Source organism: Trachinotus anak, unplaced genomic scaffold (assembly GCF_046630095.1).
Source record: "Trachinotus anak isolate AG129_WGS33_773 ecotype Australia unplaced genomic scaffold, CSIRO_AGI_Tana_v1 ptg000012l, whole genome shotgun sequence".
Taxonomy (NCBI): domain Eukaryota; kingdom Metazoa; phylum Chordata; class Actinopteri; order Carangiformes; family Carangidae; genus Trachinotus; species Trachinotus anak.
Genome location: NW_027273863.1, coordinates 13,429,237 through 13,449,123, shown reverse-complemented (window position 1 = coordinate 13,449,123; position 19,887 = coordinate 13,429,237). Strand labels below are relative to the sequence as shown.

General features: G+C 39.4%; 1 protein-coding gene across 2 annotated transcripts in view; it reads left to right on the top strand.

The window, feature by feature from the left end:
- eif2b3 (eukaryotic translation initiation factor 2B, subunit 3 gamma) overlaps window positions 1-19,887 on the top strand; it is a 30,853-nt gene that overhangs the window by 559 nt on the left and 10,407 nt on the right. For both annotated transcript variants that reach the window (XM_071491663.1, XM_071491664.1), the window contains exons 2-6: window positions 1,097-1,262; window positions 3,892-4,052; window positions 11,006-11,165; window positions 11,409-11,520; window positions 18,292-18,381. In XM_071491663.1, the coding sequence (XP_071347764.1) occupies window positions 1,115-1,262; window positions 3,892-4,052; window positions 11,006-11,165; window positions 11,409-11,520; window positions 18,292-18,381 (671 nt within the window). In that variant the 5' untranslated portion in view covers window positions 1,097-1,114. The remainder of the gene's footprint in view (window positions 1-1,096; window positions 1,263-3,891; window positions 4,053-11,005; window positions 11,166-11,408; window positions 11,521-18,291; window positions 18,382-19,887) is intronic.

Sequence of the window (19,887 nt, the reverse complement as noted above, 5' to 3'; positions counted from 1 at the left end):
TGCACAGTCCGATGCGAGTCACCTCACCTGCCAGGTGTACCCCGTCAGAGTACAACCTGCAATGCACTGTGCTGAAATGCGTTGTCGTAAGTACATGCTGTATTGACACCGTAGACTGTATCATGCAAAGACTGCACACTTTTAAATGGTGAACCATTCATATAAATCTATTTGGTATAATAGGCTTCCACGTAAAGGTAGAGGGGGGAAAAAATGGTGCAAAACCTTAGACAAAAATAGAAGAAGTGATTTGTGGTAATAACTGTCAAAATCTGATAAGTACAAAAAGAGTTTGTTCGCCCAAATCAGTCAAAAATACTTAAAGGATTTTATACTTTACTATTTAAAGGATAAGGTCACTGTTTTTGAAGTCTGTCTTTAAACAATAGCCAGATGCTCATTTGAACACTGAAACACTTTGCTGTTTTGTAAACCCTCCGTTCATACTGACCATCAAAAGATCCTGTCCTTGTGCACTGCCAATGCAAGTGAAGGGGGACTGCAGTCCTCCTTCCGTGCCAAAATACATTCAAAAATGTATGTGTAGCTGAAGTGAGGCTTCAGTTGTCTGAGGTAAGCAAATCAAGTCTTGTTAGGATGAAATTCTGTCTTTTTGTGTGCCTTGACAGCATTTTCTTGTTTGTCTTCGGTTGAGGGACAGTGACAAAAAGAGAATTTCATAAAGACTAGATACCCGCCTGATTTGTCTAGCTCATACAGATTATATTAGCTGGATTTTGTCCCCCATCACTTGAAAGCACACTACGAAGGGATCTTTTAATGGTCAGAAGGAACAGAAGGAATGATAACACCAAGTAAAACCTGTTTCATTGTTTATATTATTTTTTCAGGACAGACTTGAAAAACTGTCATTTCACCAATAGTGAGGGTCATTCAAGTTACTACCAGTAGTGTTTACCGCAGGTAATACAAGTGTCCTCAACGCTTCCACACTACAGGTGTCTCAGGCCCACTCAACAAAAGTGGCATATATTCACAGACTATATATACAGATAATGTACCCTTATTTCCCTTATCAGCTCCTGTCCACACTCATGAATATAACTCTCTTAATCTGTTTGTCCTACTCTCCTAGCCATCCCCAGCAGATATCATGGAGCTCCAGGCGGTGCTGATGGCAGCTGGTGGAGGTTCTCGTATGACGGATCTGACATACAACACGCCCAAACCTATGCTGCCTGTTGGCAACAAGCCCCTCATGTGGTATCCACTTAACCTCCTGGAGAGGGTTGGCTTTGAAGGTGAGAGCTGGATTTTTCATTATGCTACTACTTGTATTACTATAGCAACTAGATCTATAACCCCTGTTACTGCTAGTCCTGACATGAGTACTGCTGCCACTGAATATTATGAATATTATGAGTGGTATTTGTCATGTTTTCAGTGTATCTGATGTCGAAGAATGATGTCGTAAAAATTTTGCTCCACTATAGAAACACTCTCCATTAAAAATGACAATACGCCAGACTTACACATCTATACTGGTGTTTTCATTTATGCTGCCCAATCAGACCTCTTCTCAGGACTGTATGAGTATATACACTGTGGACTTGATTACCATCAGCCTCATGCCTCCCCCTTAGTTTTGTTGCACCTTTCAGGGTAGGACATCTTAAGTGACCTCATGTACTTCCTAGCTCCTTAGCTCCATCCACCGTCCACCAAAACAGAGGTCTAATTCACCTAACACCTGAAATCACTGTGGTGAGTGTGTAGGCCCTTTAGAAAAAAAATGTATTGCATGTATTATAAACAACAGTAAATAGCTAGGTATATATAAGTATCTATCTATGTCAAAAAACTATGAATGATGAAGGAGTAATATGACATCTTTAAATATTTTATCTGCAATGAATATAATAGTACATTTTCATAAAGGAAAGTTTTAAGGAAATTCAAATAATGTGTCTCGGGAAAATACACAGTGAAGATTATTTTAAAAAGCCTATTTTTTAGCCCTTAAGCTATATTTAGCAAGATCTGTGGTACTGTGGCACCACAGATGTGACAGAATTATGTTGGTACTGCACAGAATCAAAATCTGGTGTCAAGAAACTTAAAACTAGTGGAGATATTAATAACCTGATCTCCGATCCGGTAAAGCATTATTTATTTGTATTGATTTGATTACTTTAAAACATTCAGCGACAGCTATTTACATGAATACATGTTGCAATATATCCTTGGGGTTTCTTGGATAATCAGTACAAATCTCAACCCAATCCAGAGAAAAAAAAAGCGATTGGTGAGGGCTTGAATAAACAAGGAATCGCAAAAATGATGGAATTTAGTTCTGAGGGCCAAACTTCAAAAAATTCATAGCTATAAAAGTATTTGGAGTATAGCTGCAGGATTTCGCAAGGTCCCATGAATTTAATAGAAGTTTTTACAAGAATTGTTTAGAGAAAAATGACATGAACTGGGAAAAGTTCAGAATTCTTGCTGAGTTGGCAGAGAGTGACCCACGTGTAAGTGGCAGGGCTGGAAAATGTTCCAGAAGTGCAATCTTGGTTAGTTTCCACACAAATTGTAAAGAAGCAAAATACAGCCAGTAACTCGGGTGTGAGTTGATGTGGCCCATGTGGAAAATGTGGAACAAAGAGTGTGCAAACATTGTTTTGGCATTAATGTGGAAAGAGGAGCTTTAAGACGAAAATATCACCTCCCACTCAAACATAAGGACTGTGAGTGGGTTTTTTTAATGTTGGTATCATAGACAACATAGACAACATGCTGTAGATAATATCGGTGCTCGTGGATAAATTACAGTTAGGTCACGTTTCCCGGACTTGCCTGTGCATGTTTGAAACACATGCAGTTGTTGGCCATCTCCCCATGTTGTACTAAAAGAGATACTAAAAAACTTGGACTTCAATTCATGCGGTTTAAATGACCTCAGTTTATCAACAGTTTTTAAACAAACTGAAATAAAAAGGAAACCATTATTATAGTACAGCTATAGCAAAGCCATTACATTTGAATAGCAAGTCTTTATTCTACCCATAGTGAGTGGATAGCGTGTATGCTTGCAAATTGCCTCCAGCAACATGAAGTTGCTCCTTTCACTGTGTAAAAACCTATTAAATTTACAACTGTTCTGCTTTTTCTGGTTGTGCTTTCACCAGCTTGTCAGCACATCATCAGCCATTGTCAGGTGTGCATTTCCTGTCTAGATTTACAGTCCAGGTTTTTGCCTCTCGCGCCGCAGCATGCAGAGGGTCCAGAAACTCTGGCCTTATAAAGGGATTTGTTGTAGTGTGCTGCTCTTGCCAGTAAACAGGGCCATTCGTTATAAAATCCTGTAGGTCCGCACTAGCCTAAATAAAACTAGCTTTCTATACATAATCATCCTGTGTGGCCAGTAGTTTACTGTGTGCAGCCAGCTAGCCAAAGCCCAGCAATTTGGTTTTACTAGGCTGACACAGCGAGAGTGAATAAATGCCTGGTAGAAAACATTTTATGCAGACAAGGCTAATTAAAGCAGACGGACTCTGCAATGTTTTAGATTCATAAAGTGGTCTAGTAATGTTATTGTCAACTTTATTAAAAAGCAGAGCAGTGGTCTTTGCTTGATTTAAGGTTTAGGACGTATTATAGTCAAATACTGTAGATATCTAATGAGGACTAGAGACTTTCCTGTTGGGCATCTTTGCACTAATTAACATCATTTTTTTGCACATTATCAACTTTGTAAAAGCCAGAGTCTAGATTTAGGTTCATCCAACTGGTCCTGATGATCTTTTTCATTCTTTGAATGATAGTGAGAAAGTTAATTGGTTTTACGATTCTTCAGAATCATCATAACAACCTGTGTTTATTATCTACTGTATTTAACGTCTTATGAATGGTTGTTTTTTACTGTGTTTTCAGAGGTGATCGTGATCACCACCAAAGAGGTCCATAAGATGATGAGCACAGATCCTAAAATGAAGCTGGAACCTTTGAAGATGAAGTTGGATGTGGTTTGTATCCAGGAAGATGGCGACATGGGCACTGCAGATGCTCTCAGACACATCCAGCAGAAGATCAAGGTGTGTGGGGTTTTTTTTGGTTCTAGTCACGGTCATATCAGTCAAACTGAATTCCCACTAACTGAGCATATTTCAAGGTTTACTTTTTACCCTCAGGTTTTCCAGTCTGTAGTGGTGATTTAGATGTTGTTAACATGCCATACATACAATTAAAAAGGCAATTTAAAAAAGTAAAAACAGTTTTGGAGAATAAATATATATTTATTAAAACATGTATTCAATTCCCTTATCTCACAGCATAGAAAAATAATTTATGATGTGGGGTATAATCTTGTTTTTTGGATAATGAAATCCCACACTGGTACCCCTGTAATATAAGCCAGTGTTTTGCAGAAAGGAGGAAAATGACAAAGATTGTGGGGGAGGTTGAGGTGGGCGTTGTGTGTACTACTGGTTGATCACTGATCCGTGCCTCCACCTCCCCTGGATGGCCAAGGCAGCTGAAGCTGCTTCATTGCACCTTTTTAAAATACACACAAACATGCACAGACACATACATTTACACATGCTGACATGGTATCCATGACCCCCAACCCCAATTTCCAGACCCCCTCTGTATCCTGCCTGCTAACCCCCCCCAATCCCGTCCTTCATCCGATTCTCTCTAAACAGATGAGGTCATGGTTAAGACTCAAACTCCCTGTGCTGCCAGTTTACCTAGTGCACCATTTATTCTCGTCCTGTAGTCATGCACATCTGTGCAACATTTGTATTTGGGTATGTCGGGGTATATGTCGTCCCTCTGTATACGCCATGGTTCTGACTGGCCTCCTGTGACCGTGAAATCCTGTTTTTATGAGGCTCTGTGTAATTTAGAACTGTTGATGTATTTCTAAAGCAATTGCTCTTGTTTATTGTTTGGCTATGATCAATGATTGACACATAGTTGGCTTGGTGTTACTGAGCACTGTATTTTATACTGTGTAATTACTTTGTCCTAAAACGGTTTTAGGATGTTGATTTACTTAAGGGTCACAATGATTGTTCTCAACAAGCCTGAATTCATTTATTGTTAAAATATAGTCCATGTGAAATACACCGCATTGAGGAAACAAAAAAGACAGAACTCACCAGCACACACAACTGTGATGCTGTGGAGAAGGAAACATTTATTCAAACTTGCCAAATCTTAAATGAAGGAAAGCTTTTGGATGCATTTGCTATTAAATCAGCTCTTGGATAATTAGCTTAATATGATCGATCCAGTATTGGTCAGTACACACAGCGCTGACCAAACAAAAGCAGTTTGTTTGTTTGTTTTTTTTCCAATTATTTTTCGTGACTGCAATTGACTGAAAAAAAAAAAAAAGATTTTGCCAGCAATGATATAAGTACTGTTTTAGGACAGATGGTAATATTTTCAATCATATCGTGAACCCAGGAATAAAAAGTGAATCAAAAATCTCCTGAATATTGTTGCTTCCATTGGTGTCTGTTCAGACATTACTAAAATGTGTTTCCAGATACCTTGTCTCTTTAGAGTGCGCCACATCAAACATGCATTTGAAGACATAAGTGTCCTGAGACTGCAGCTCATTACATTCTTCACAGCAAAATCAGTCGGCTTTACTTCTGAAAACGGATTTATCAGAGACTTAAAATGCCAAATTTGTTGTGACAAGTGAGTTTAATGTTTTTTCCTCTGGCATTTGAATAGGTCTGTACAGATTCTTATTATTGTCTTCGCTCAAGAGTTCTTTAATAGATGCATAGTATTGCCATACACACACACACACACACACACACACACACACACTTAAACAGGACTAGCACCAGCATGCTCCCATTGAGAATAGTCAAGTTCCTAATCCTTTGAGCAGCCAGCTAGATTAGAGGCATTGAGTTACACACGCTCACACACTGGAGGGTGATGAGTGAAGAACCATAGCCATGGCCTGCCAAATCCCAGCACAGAGATCATCCAAACTGTCAAACCGCTGCATGAGTACAGTATAGAGAGAGACACACACACAGACACACAAAATCACTCATCTCCTCACAAAAACACCCTCCCATGAGGGGATTTGGTGTATCCTATCAAACAAAATGCTACAGGAATCACTGTAGACTCTGGGTGAGCAGAGTCGGTCATTCCTCTTCATTACTGAAAAGAGAGATTACGAGCAGCATTTTTCATTTTGTTCACTCCTCAAACAGTGATGTTCCACAAACGTAGATGGATATGCTTGATTATTGCGTAGGTCTTTCACAATAAGCCAAACTAGTGAAAGGAGTACTTTACATGCTCTTTCTGCTTTGTATGCTTAAAGCCCCTTTGACATTTGTATTATCATTCAGGTTTAATCACCTGGCAGAATGAGTGTATCCAGGCTAAAAGAACTATATATACATTGGAGGTGCAGATTCAAAGGTTCACCTTTTGTCTACATATGTTAGTCAGCTTGTAAGCCACATAACAAAAGGTGAGGAGAGAGAGAAGAGTGAGTGATGCAGCTGAGGATTTTCATGAGAGGGACACAGCAAACATTCTTAGCTGAGACTTAATTTCTTTGCATTTCTTCCCCTCTGTTAACCACCTTTTTTTTTTTCTTCCTCCCATAACATACAACAGTTCTGACTTCATATTTTAAAGAACATTTTGTTAAGCCAACACAAGATTTGAGCACAGTCCATGTTGAAACTGGCCCTCGAAGGTTTTCGCCCACAATGACGTGACAAGTGTTTGATGGTAGACTGTTTCTGTCTGGAGAACAAACTAGTCAAGGCTTCTGTATTCATCAAACCCACAGCTGATTTCCAGCCCGTCTCAGGCAGCTGAGTCATTTATACATTTTCTGAACCATCTGAACTTGACAGAGGGGCAAGTAGCTTGTAGTTTGTTCGTTAAGAGAAAAAAAAGGGCAGACGGTTTTGATAATCCTGTAAGCATTAAGGCAATTTTTAGGCAAGAATTGCAGTCTTTGATGGTTCCAGCTTTGCTTCTTTTCCTTGTCTTATATGATGGTTACTAGATCATGTTTAGGTTTCGAGCAATTTTGAAGATGTCACCTTTGGCTTCAAAATGTTACCTTGAATAACAAAAATTGGCTTTTTTTGTAATATTCTGATGTTTTATAGATTCTATCTGCGACATTCTCAGAGTTGTCACTAAGCCACTACTTAGTTGTCTTGGCTGTGTGCGTCAGGTCATTGTCCCGTTGGAAGGTAAACCTTTGGCCCAGTGTGAGGTCCTGAATGCTCTGGACCAGGTTTTCATCAAGGACATCTCTATACTTTGCTCCATTTAGCTTTCCCTCAAGCCCCCCTGTCCAGCCCCCCTGTCCAGCCCCCCTGTCCCTGCTGCTGAAAAACACCCCCACAACATGATGCTGCTACCACCATGCTTCACTGTTGGGGTGGTATTGGGCAGGTGATGAAAGGGGCCTGGTTTCCTCCAGACATGATGCTTAGAACCGGGGCCAAACAGTTCAACCATGGTTTCATCAGACTGGAGAATCTTGTTTCTCACAGAGTCCTTTAGGTGCTTTTTGTAAACTTCAAAACTTTCACTGAGGAGAAGTTTCCGTCTGGCCACTCTGACATAAAGGCCAGATCAGTGGAGTGCTGCAGTGATGGTTGTCCTTCTACTAATACTTTCTGAATGCACTGTATATAAAGACAAAAATGTCTTCAAATGACTTCAGCACAGATTTTTAATCAAAATTCTAATTATTTAATTTCATATGTAGAAAGTTGTCACAAACTTAAAAAACGTATAAAAAAAAAAAACAACAACCATGTTCAGCAGATTGAAGTGTCCCACGCACTGTCTAATACGTGTGTGCCCACATTATTTAAAAATGGTAAAAAAGGCCTTTATCAGGAAAGCTGAAAAAAAAATCACTGTACATACAAAGAAAGTTTCCAAGTATCCTTAAAGCAGGTCGAGATTGTGTAATCAGTAGTTTTGGAGTGAAGTCAGTTACCACTGTGTGTGTGTGTGTGTGTGTGTGTGTGTGTGTGTGTGTGTCAGTGTGTGTGGTCCTGACCTGTCCAGAGATCCTGGCTGTTGAAAGGCCAAAGTGTCTCTGTCTCTCCAGCTGACTCCACTCTGCTGTCGCCTGAGTGTGTGCCTGTGTGTGGGGATTGTGCAGGCACATGGGTGGGTGGGTGTGTGTGTGTGTGTGTGTGTGTGTGTGTGTGTGTGTGTGTGTGTGTGTGTGCATGCATGCATGTGCATGCATGTGCATGCATGTGCATGTGCATGTGCATACTTGTGTGCTCTGTTCCTGAACATGTGTGTGAGCTTGCCTGTGTGTGATCGAGGGAGAAGAGAGTTGAAAGGTCTCGGTGTCAGTAGATCTCCCGCAGACACCTTCAGCTTTGCTGTGGCAGCTTCCTGTCGCCAGGTCCGGACCAGGTTATGCTCAAGAGTTACCTCTAGGTCAACTGCATGACCCTTGACCCCAGAGATACCACTCCCTTGACAAGCACTTACACACAGAACTCTACTCAACTGTTAAACATTTAACTACAGTCCGCATCATTAACAAATTCATGTGAATTAAAACAAAAATCACATCATATTAACATGTTTTGCCAAATACTGAAGCAGTTTGTAGTGTGTTATCCACATTTTCCCCATAATTTTATTGTGAGCAAATACAAATACAGAAAAAATATGTGTAGTGCTGCAGTGCACTTCAGTTTCAAAATAGGTTCATCATTAATAGTTCAGCTGTTAAGGGGATTGCTGCGTCTTCTGGAATATCCTAAGATACATATACCTATACCATATACTATTGATGGTCAGCATCTAGTTTAATGTGTTAAAGTGAATGAAGTTTTGCCAGTATTTTATTAATGACAGGCAGAAGTTGGCTCTCTCTCTGTCTCCAGTCTGCCCTGCATCCTGCCATCCATATTTCCTTTTTTATACTTCCAATGCCTCTCTCCCTTTCTTTCTCTTCTTTTGACAGTGGTTACAGATTCTTCACTCCTGTGTTGTTCTTCCTCCTGAAATGCTGCCCCTCTCCTCTCACACTTGTTCTTTTCCTTCACAGACAGAGTAAATATGTCTCTGTCATTAAGGCGGCCTGGTGCTAATGGTGGGATTAGTCCTTATGCTGACAGCCTTCATCACTGGACAGCACACAGACACACAAATGGGGGCGCGCCCACATACACACATGCAGACATGTTACATCAGTGGAAGCCCAATGACTCATGTATTTTTTGCACAAGTGATACATCAGAAGAGCTCTTTATTGATACTCAGTTTGAAATATACATTGGCTTACATTTTACATAGCTGTAATACTGAAAACAGTTTAAGATGATAGGTGAAATGCTTTACTCCGTCCATCTTCAACGAACAATGGACAATTTCTTATATGCAGGAGTGTCTTTTGTCATTCGAGTTTTGACACCAAGATGATTGTTTTCTTTGTGTCACTGTGATGTTGGAGCAGTGCCGTTTTATAGTTTACAGTTTATAGCCAAGCAGCATAGCTTGTTTTTCTGGCTAAACTAGGAAGATGAAAAGTAATTTATGTGATATCGTGTCAGTTTCTGCCAGGTTAATAATGGTAGAAACATGAACCAGGCCTGAACACGAACATATTTGGATGATAGTTGGGGTTATAGGTGGTTTTGATTTTGTTTTGCACTTCTTCTTTTTTTCATAGATGTCATCACACGCAGCCTCAAAAGTCCACGCGTCAGATATGTCAACCGTCACTGAAACGGTCCTTAAAACAATAAATGGAAAATTACAAGTACAGAGCAAAACTTCAAATACATTTAGCAAACACATATCAGTGGTTTAAGCTCTGTAATCACAGCAGATTCAGTAGTTCTATTAATGCAACATTTCTAAAAGTCAAATGTTTTCTTGTTTAATGTTTGCCGTCTACATAAGACAGCTGCTAATTGCTGCGTTAATATGGAAACAGTGGCTTTGTTGCAGCAGAAAAACCAGCTACTGTTGGGTCACATGATCTTATCAGACAGTTTTTTGCTGTTATGAACTTCATTCATGTTTCACACAAATGGATACTTTCTTCATCTGAATCTATATAAATGTGAACGCTGATCAGTTAATCTTAATCTTACCACTAGCTGCATGTGTAATATCCCTTTACTGCATCAGGTTTTGTTATGTCACAACTTCTCATTTTTTAGTTTTTAGTCTTTATTGGTTGCTGTGCTGTTACTGGACGTATAGCAACACTGGTGCAGCTAAATGATGACAAGGCAGCTCATCTTCAAACGCTTTATAATAAAGTACATTATTGGATCAGCTGAGGAAATACAGACAAACAATGAAACAAAGCAGGATTTATTACTTACTATCATCAAAGTTGAAATCACTTTATTGCAGGACCTACAAGTGCATGTGTGTATGTGTGTGTGTGTGTGTGTGTGTGTGTGTGTGTGTGTGTGTGTGGGTTTGGCCTATATACAAGCAGTGCTAAACTTGGAAGAGCTCATTGTTTACCAAGAACAGTTATTCTTTCATTTTCTTTGTCTGTCTGAGTGAGCCAATTTCTGTTGTGAATATTGAAAATAACACAGTCCCAACTCTCATGACCTGAGGTGTTTATGTAGTCCATTGTCGCCACATGTATTTATGTATAGTCTGCCGTGCCGAGATGACTGTCCTGAGTGAGCAAACCTCTCTTTCTAAACATAACTCGCCCTTCAAACTGTATTTCATGTATTTCTGTGTCTTTGTGGGCTTTTGTGTGAGTGTGTGTGTACTGGTGACAATGGAAATGTCTTCAAAGTCACAACAGGTGGTGAGATTTAGTGCCAAGAAAGATACATTAGCCAGAAAGCTCTTTTAGAAAGCCTGAAATCTGCGTCGAAGTGAAGCAGTCATCGCCCTTTTAAACCACAGCAGATCCAGTATTCTACAGTCATTTTGTCATATCTTACTCTCACAGAGTGAAATAAATATCCTGGTTTGGATAACCATCTTATTTTTCCTTCTTGTCAACCTCTCTCTTCAGACTGACATCCTGGTGGTGAGTTGTGACCTGATAACAGATGTGGCGCTTCACGAGGTGGTTGATCTGTTCAGAGCCCACAATGCAACACTGTCCATGCTAATGAGCACAGCACATGAATTCACAGAGACAGTCCCGGGCCAGAAGGGCAAGAAAAAGACAGGTAACGGAGTGTTTCATGAATGGAGATGAAACTGTTTGCACACAAAAGATATTACGTGTATGATATCATTCTTAGATGATTGGTGCATTTTAAATTGTTAAAACTTCTTATAGTGTTATACAACTGACCAGAAAAATGGCAATTACAATGCCATACCTAATCAAAGCAAAATTATTGCAGAAAATTTTTACACTTGTCTGTTGCGTTTTGTTTACACTGTGTGTCGTATATGTTTTTTCCCAGCTGAGCAGAGAGACTTCGTTGGTGTGGATCAGTCAGGCAAAAGGCTGCTGTTCATGGCCAATGAGGCAGATCTGGAGGACGGGCTATCGATCAGGAAGTCCATCATGAGGAAGTAAGTCAGCTTAACAGGGGGATGGTAAATTCAGCTTTTCGTTTACATCAACGGTTTCCTCAGTCAAAATAAAAACTGCCCCTGGCGCATTTTACTAGTCGTAGTTAATTAACGTTGTTTCTGTAAGGTGCTGAACCTGTGCAGCATGTAGTCCGTCGCCTCATCTCACTGTGTGGACTTGAGTGTTTGACTGATGATAAATACGTTCTGTACATCTGTAGATTCTCAGCCCTTAGCAGAGCAGATGTTCAGGTTTCTAATCAGAGTCGGTGTGTTTGAAGGCTGTGTGTTCTGTGGTGGGTGTGTGGGATTTCTGTTTCAGGAAGAGCACTCTAGGTAGGTTTTCGTTTCTGAGTCCTAAAATGCATGTATGTGTGAGAGCGGGTGTTTTGGGAGCTCGTAAATACTTCACGGAGCCAAAGCCACTGTAAATTCTGGCCAATAAGAGGGGGGCCAGAGCAGCTGCTTGCATGCTTCCCTGCACAGGGAACTCTTGAGGCGCACATACTCACATACACACACGCACACATACTGTCTTTTTCATACACAGAAATGCTTATATCAACACACAGATACACGTAACACAACCTCGAGGTGGACATTGATGGAGAGAAAACACTCACACATTGTCACAGTGTTATGGAAACACATTGAGCCTTCAGCTAAACATTTATAGCTCACATTGAAAGACTTACAACCTTTAAATCACATCTGATCATTTATACACACACGTCACACAACCACACGAAACAGATTTTAAAAAATAATCTATAATCTATCAATGAACAGCAGTTATCACCTCAGGTAAAACCAGAATCAATCCCAGAGTTCTGGGTTTTTATAAGCCACCAGTAGGTACATTTACAAGATTTGACTGTTTTGCACATCAGTACCATCCAGTCAAAGTGCACAACTCTCACACACATACACACACACACACACACACGCACACACACACACAAACACACATACAGGTTTCTTCCTTTGTGATCTGTAATTTAGATGTGACACACTGAGCCTCAGTCATGATACTTGTACACAATGAGTCTATCATTACTTGGTCTTTTGTGCAAATAATGAACCATCTCCAAGTTTTCAGAATCATATGTTTTTAACATCAGCACTTGGATAGTCTTGTGTTGACAGCACCTGACTCTTCTCAGGGCCCATCAAGTCGCTGTTTAATGAAAATATTATTATATCATTTTAATTATATCTCCGTTAAAAGTATTTCTGTTTTCTCTGAAAAGTTAGTAAATGCCTGAAATCATCCTTCGGTGGTTTTAAAAATTAGATTCTGTTAAAACCCATTTTCCTCTTCATTTCATTCTTTCAGCTCCTGAAGCTTCTCTTTCCTCTCCCTTTTTTTCATTCTCCATCCTTGTTCAAACTCAGTCATGTGTAATTTTTTCCCCTCTCCGACTCTACAGTTTCCACATGGTTGAGGTGTGTTAGCTGAAAACATTTTGCACATGTGAGATTGTCTGACCCAGAAATTGCTTAAATGGTGTGAAAGGACTCCAGCAGAGCTTCCCCTCGTACATTACAGCTCCACCTGTCAGAGGGCCTGGAGAAGGGGTTGACTGTGTATTAAAAAGCTGAATCAAAATCATTCGGATCATGAGAAAGAATTGCGCAAAAACCATTGACGTCCATGTGTCATCAGCTAAAGTCACCATAAAATCACAAATTTACATGCTTATTTTCCCTCTACTTCAGCATCAAGTGCCCTTACTAACATGATAAACATGACGGCATACAATATTTCAGTTTTGAAGTTGAAATCATAATAAAGACACAGAATTGACTTAAAAGTTTCACTTGTGGTCTACAAGTTACTAAATGCTCTAGATATATATCTGTGTTGGATGCATATAAGCCTAATAGGCCTCTAAGATCTGCAGGAGCTGTCAGCTAATGGTGCCTGGAGTTCAAACTAAACAGGATGAAATGGCATTCAGCCATTATTCTGGCCACTGTTGGAACCAGCTCCCAGCACATCAAATCTGCACAAACTGTAACTTGCTTTAAAAAGAAGTTAAAAACTGCTCTTTTAACATCTGTGTTTTTATACTGTTTTCTTATTAACCGTTTTACTGCTATTGCGTATTAAAATGTGCTATACAAATACATTTGCCTTGCCTGGGGCCAGCCAAGCAGGGCAGCTGAGGATGCTTACATCATGTTTTTGAAAAGCATATCCTAACTGCAGTGACCTTTAAGATATTGGAAGAGGAGATTGTTTGCATCTGTTAGCAATGATGGCACAAGACAGCGCAGCTAAAACCCAATCAACGAAAATGCTACTTGCTGCAACTTCCAGGAATGAAATAACTTCCATTGCAAGGTACAACAGGAGGATGGGATTACATTAATGAAATAACACGTTTCAAAAGGTACTGTGCATGCTATGTATTGTACATTCCACTAAATGTAACAAGTGAAATCAATTTAAGATACTGATGTCTATATAGACTGAAACGAGAAAGGGAGAAGTTAGTAATCAGAATTCTTCACTTGTTTGCTCATATACCTGTTCTTTTGTGCATCCGGTCTGTTTGTTTGTTTTATGGGTATGCTGCATTCTTGGAACCAGAAAGATGTTTACTCGCTGGTTTACTTTTTTATGTCAGAACTTCTGAATAATTTGGCTTGAAAGCTAAAATCTAAGTGTTTGCATGCGCGGCAGTCTGGTTTTCATTTCTCCTTTTCCTCAGCCTGTCTTCAACATTTGAAACGATTAGTCAGCTATTTCGGCGAATTGATTAATCGTCATTCATCATATTTAACACGTGCTGGTCACAGCTCAAATGTGAGGATTTGCTGCCTTTCTCTGTTTTATATTTACATATTTATCGTTATACTTGAACGTGCAGCTTGTGACATCCAGCTCTTGATTCTGATATCTTTGTGCAATTTGAAAATATGACCTTTATGTCCGGGAAACTCTCGTGGGCTATTTATTATTTTTGTTGACATTTTATAGAATCTACAATTAACAAATGGTAGTACGTGTCTGCGATCTCGCATATCAAATATACAGGTTTTGACGGTTGTCAAGAGTAACCCGACAACACAAACAAGGTCATGTACACTTAAGCCTTAAAGCACAGGTTCAAATATGTGAATCAGCTCAATTAATAAAGCATCTGATGGACTAGCATGGTATTAAGGGAATCACACACATTTTATTTTGGAGGCTATAGTTGAATGCTCTAAATAAGTCGTAAGCCATTCAGCCCTGTTGGCTCTGTAGTGGAAACCTGACTAATGAGGGTATTAACAGTCATTCTGCTGTCTGAGTCATCGTCCGCTGTGGGGTTTTAGTTGTAACTAAATAAGACATTACGCTGTGTGTGTATGTGTGTGCTTCACAGTGAGAGAGATGTGACTCCTCTCTCCCACTGAGGACTTTAGTGGTACTTTAGTAGTCAGTCATTAATCCAAGGGTTGAGTCATCCTTGCCTGCAGAGGCAGTAAATTCCTGCTCCCCTCGACACCGGGCTCTACAGCACTCGCAGCAACCAGAAATCACATGATGCTGCTGTTAGGAAAAGCAAGATGTTTACCCTTGTTTGGGAAATGCTCGATGTTTGTTGGAGTCAGAATCTGCAAAAAGTGTAAACTAATAAAGTAGCATGTGGCCAATACTTAGTGTTTTGAATCAGAAGGGCTAGCAACCCTTAAAAACATTGAGGGGTTTTAGGTTCCAAATAGTGGAATACGAATACTTTCCTGTTTTAAAAAACACAACTTGATCAGGAGTTGTCATTTGGGACAGATAGTCCAGTTGAGGATATTCCTGATGGTGAAATGTGTTTTTTTTATTTCCGCTTAATTTTTTTTGTTTTTTTTTTTTTTGTTTTTTTTTTAAGGCAAGCTTAATTACTTATTTGTTCCAGTGTCATGTTTATGAGAAGAAGCTGCTGTGTTGTCATATTTGAAAGTGACCTAAATATGTTTGGATTTTACAAAAAGTTGACAAAAAGTTTTTAGACATTTTATTGACCAAAGGATTTATCCTTTAATCAAGAAAAAGATTTTGAGATTAATCAGTAATTGTTAGTTTCAGATCTTGGGAGGAAGTTGGATCTTTGACTGATACATTTGTTTAATACGTAAAGGAAGTTTATGTGTGACTGACTGAGATGATGATTAATCACCACACCCTCTGATTTACCTTCTGCCTCATCCAGCCATTGTCTGCACACGCAGACATGCAGCACCTATACAAACAAAAACTCACAAATGCACCCGGATACATTCTGATTGTGCTCACGCATGCGACCAAGTGGTTACCCACGTGTTTTTGTTGTGAAAGAAAATCCTGAAGTCTGTCACATCCTCTATGCCTTTTTTTTCCCACAATTTTTAGGGGCACCTGTTCCTACCCTTGCTCTCGCTGTCATTCACAATCACATACACAGACACACACACACGCACCTTACCACAACCCAGTTATCCCCAACTCACTCTCAAACAATGATGTCACATGCTGGGTGTTCCCATAAATTCCCCTTTAACCCCACAATACACACACACACACACACACATTCACACACACACACACACTTCACAGGCACACACCTGGGAAATGTTGTATGAATAAATACATTTGACAAACACCCACAGAGCGTGTCTGTGTGTGCACGCACATGTGTTTTTATGCTTTTGAGTAAAATACCTTAACACAGATGAACACACACGCTGTTTGATTTATGGCTTTCAGCATCTGGTTGTAAAATATGTGTGACCAAGCAATCCTCCTGAGTCACTCTAGTTGCTGTTCAGCCTGATGAAGAGAGGGAGAGTTTAGAGGAGGGGAAAGGAGAAAGCTGGACAATTGTAGAAAATAGTTTTTTTGATGAAAGAGAGAGTAAGGAAGTGAGAGAAGGAAGAAAAAGAAATGTATATTTATCTATTTACTTAATTTTTATCGAATTCTGGTGCACTCTGTATCATCATTCATTCATTAAATCGCTTGCCCATTACAATATATATCCTGGATCATTGTAGATGTTTTATTTGATATGTAATTCATGCTAAATTGTCCGTACATGTTGACAGGTGGTCCCACTGAAGAATTGTATGCCTTTTTATTATGTAAAAATCAAGCTTTACTTTATGTTTTAAGAAATGCTTTACTTGACTTTTATTGTAGCTGTTTTCCAGTCTTGAATCGTAGTTATATGTACAGAAACAAAAAAAATAACAACATTCAAATATATCCAGTATGCTAGAAAATGACTTTCTTTTTCTTTTCTTTTTTTTCAATTATGTAATCATTTATATATGTTTTATATCAGTATCACTTCTGGTCCCAATACAGGGGCTAACTATTAGTGATTGCCAGCCAAATAAGTTAAACAGTGTTGGCGCCTCTGTTAAAACCAAAAAGAAATCAAGACCAACCATAAGAGGAACAACAGTGAAACCTGTTTGTTCGGCAGGTGCACCTGTAACTTAATAATATGTGTGTCAATGAAGAATTAATAGAAAATGTTTGTAAAGAAACATAACAAATGCACATGCGGGTCATATGATCTCAATCATGTCATGGACATGGAAATCACCAGATTTCAGCCCATGTGGACACGTGTGAACATCTGTGACAGACTGTTGTAATTTTAGTTCTTGCTGCAGCTCAGATTGTCTGTAGGTAACATATTATTTCTGATTTTGTTTTCCAGGCAACTATTTGTTTTCATTCATTTCAGTGTGGAATAATAAATCATCTTGCTCAGATCTGAGCATCACTTTGAACAGTGAACCTCAAGTCTGCTTTTAATTTTGTCCAAGTTACGTTATTGTTGTGCGGTAATGAGACACAGACTTTTCAAATCTATTTGATTTTACAACTTTAAAAATCTAAATCACCACAGCATTCTTTGAAAAATGGTTAGCGGTAATAGAAGGTATATGTGATTTGTAGTAAATGGGCTAAAACATGTAAAAGCAGCGGTATGGTCCTTTTAGGAACAATGCACCCTGCAGTTTTTATTATGTAATGATTGAAAGGGCAGAGGAAGAGGAGGACATGTAGTCAGGGAGAGGATGAAGGTGAGGGTGGATTTGTTTATTGAGCTCTGGAAGACGAAATGGTTTTCTTTGGCTCTCGCTTCGTAAATGTCACATGTTCGAACTCAACTGTGTGACCATGTGTGAGTAAATGAGTGAATGCAAAGGTGGGTGAGTGTGTGTGTCTGCATGCACGTAGCCCTCCAATCAACATAAACCCGTCTCACGGCACCAGCTCTGTGGGGCGACATCTACGGGAGCTGACAGAGGACAATAGACAGATGTCACTGTTCTCAGACTTTTTATGTAAGCCTATGGCTGTGTCTGGTTTTCATCAAATGTTCCTGTCCTATGTGCAAAGGGGAGGTCAATTAAAAGGGGTTTCAGTAAATGAGAAGCAAACATGAAACATAAAAACAGCAGGTGATGAAAAGAATCAAAGCAAGTAGCAACCAGAGTCAAGCTGTTTGTCATGACAGTGGTGCATGTATGCAGTGCAGTGCAGGACCACACAAATGCATATTCTGATCAAATATTCTTATGTAACCTTTCAGTGAATCAACCATTTCCATTTTTGTGTAAAAAAAAAAAAAAAAAAAAAAATCATAGAATATATTGACACAAATCTTATTTTAATGCTGTGATGTAGTTTTTGTAAAGTGAGATAGCTTGGTGAATCTGTAACAGGACGGATTTGATACAACTTCTCTTTCTCTGTCTCTGTGTCTGCCTCTTTCTCTCTTTTACCTGCAGACATCCCAGGATGCACATCAAAACAGGCTTAGTGGACGCTCATCTCTACTGTCTGAAAAAAGCAGTGGTGGACTTCCTCACAGAAAACAAGTGAGTTCTTCACGTATTTCACACTGTTAGTTAATTAAATAACGTGGAAATAGAAAATTAGCTGTCCCACTTTGAATTTTTGCCCTGATTTATCTTTTTTAATATAAGTTAATAGATGACCAGTTTGTGTCCAATGTGTGAGCGGTATTTACTCACAAGTGCACGCATACACCCACAGAGTCACATCGACTTGAACTCACATTCACTGCTTAATCTTTAGTAAGTGTTAAACATGGTAACATGGTGTGTAAGGCTTTGAAAGGTCCTGTTAGCAGGGTATTCTAGCGAGGTGTTAATTTGTTTTACTATGTGCCACTGAGGCAGGCTGTTAGGCCTTTAGCCTCTGAAGCGGAGCAGTGTCACGGGGAGCCCTCTGTAGCTGCCCGGACTCCATACCCCTGGATAAAATCAGAAAAAAAATGAAAAGCTCTGCGTGATATCGACATGTATTTAATCTTTTGTACTAAGAACTGGTATTAGTGATGACATAATGGTAATAGAGGTCAGTGTAATGACACAGTTTTCTCATTATTAGGTTTGATTCACAGTTTCAACATCAGTCTCACTATTTTTAGTTTCTTGGTCTTTCGTATAGATATTAGTGGTGAATAGACTTGTTCACCTTGTTTTACAAGCAGAGCCTTTCCTCCATAAAACTAAACTATTGAGTATAAAATGTTAAGAGGAAAATGACCTCATAAATATAAAGATCAGACTTCTGATAAACAGCTTAATACTGTCAAAATCAAATGTGGTCAGTTCTGCTGTTCAGTTGCATTGTAATTGCCAGAAAAAAAAAAGAGGAAGAAAATCTTAGTTAGCGGCAGGTTTGAGCCTCTTGTCATCACAGCAGACATCAGTAGAGGATCATGGAGGATCGTCCATTCCATGCCAGGCCAAAGACGCATTGAAAAATCACTCCAGCGCTTCACTTTGTTTTTAAAAGGTAGTTTGCGCGATATTATGCCTCCACACTGGCGACAGCATGATGTCTTTGGGTTGTCTGTCTCTCTGTCCCATTCTCATGAATGCAGGAAATTGCAACACCAATGCGCCAGTGACATTGTATCGTATGTAGCGTCTGTATTTAAGCTCCACAGTGGAAACTCTAACATTTTGTGCCACATTCATGATATGTAGCCAGTTGCCTGAAAATATTCTAACATGTCACCTTTCCTGGCCATAATTACTACCTTTACATTGGCAAAGTGTGCACACTTGAATGAGTAGCACATTTAAAAGATTGCTGATTAAAATATCAGGCGTGTTGGATAACAGCAGGACTGGATGCAGATGCACAGACAAAGTTGCAACCTTAGAAACAACTTAGTGCCAAACTTCTCAAAACAGGGTAGTGACGAGATGCTGAGATGTTTTTTTTGGAAAGAGCCCCATTGAGGAGTGGGTTAAATTACCACCATTATCAATGTGTCTTCACCATACGAGTCTTAGCTCACACATAAATACATCTAAAGCAAAGCTCGCAAACGCGGAGCCCACAACTAT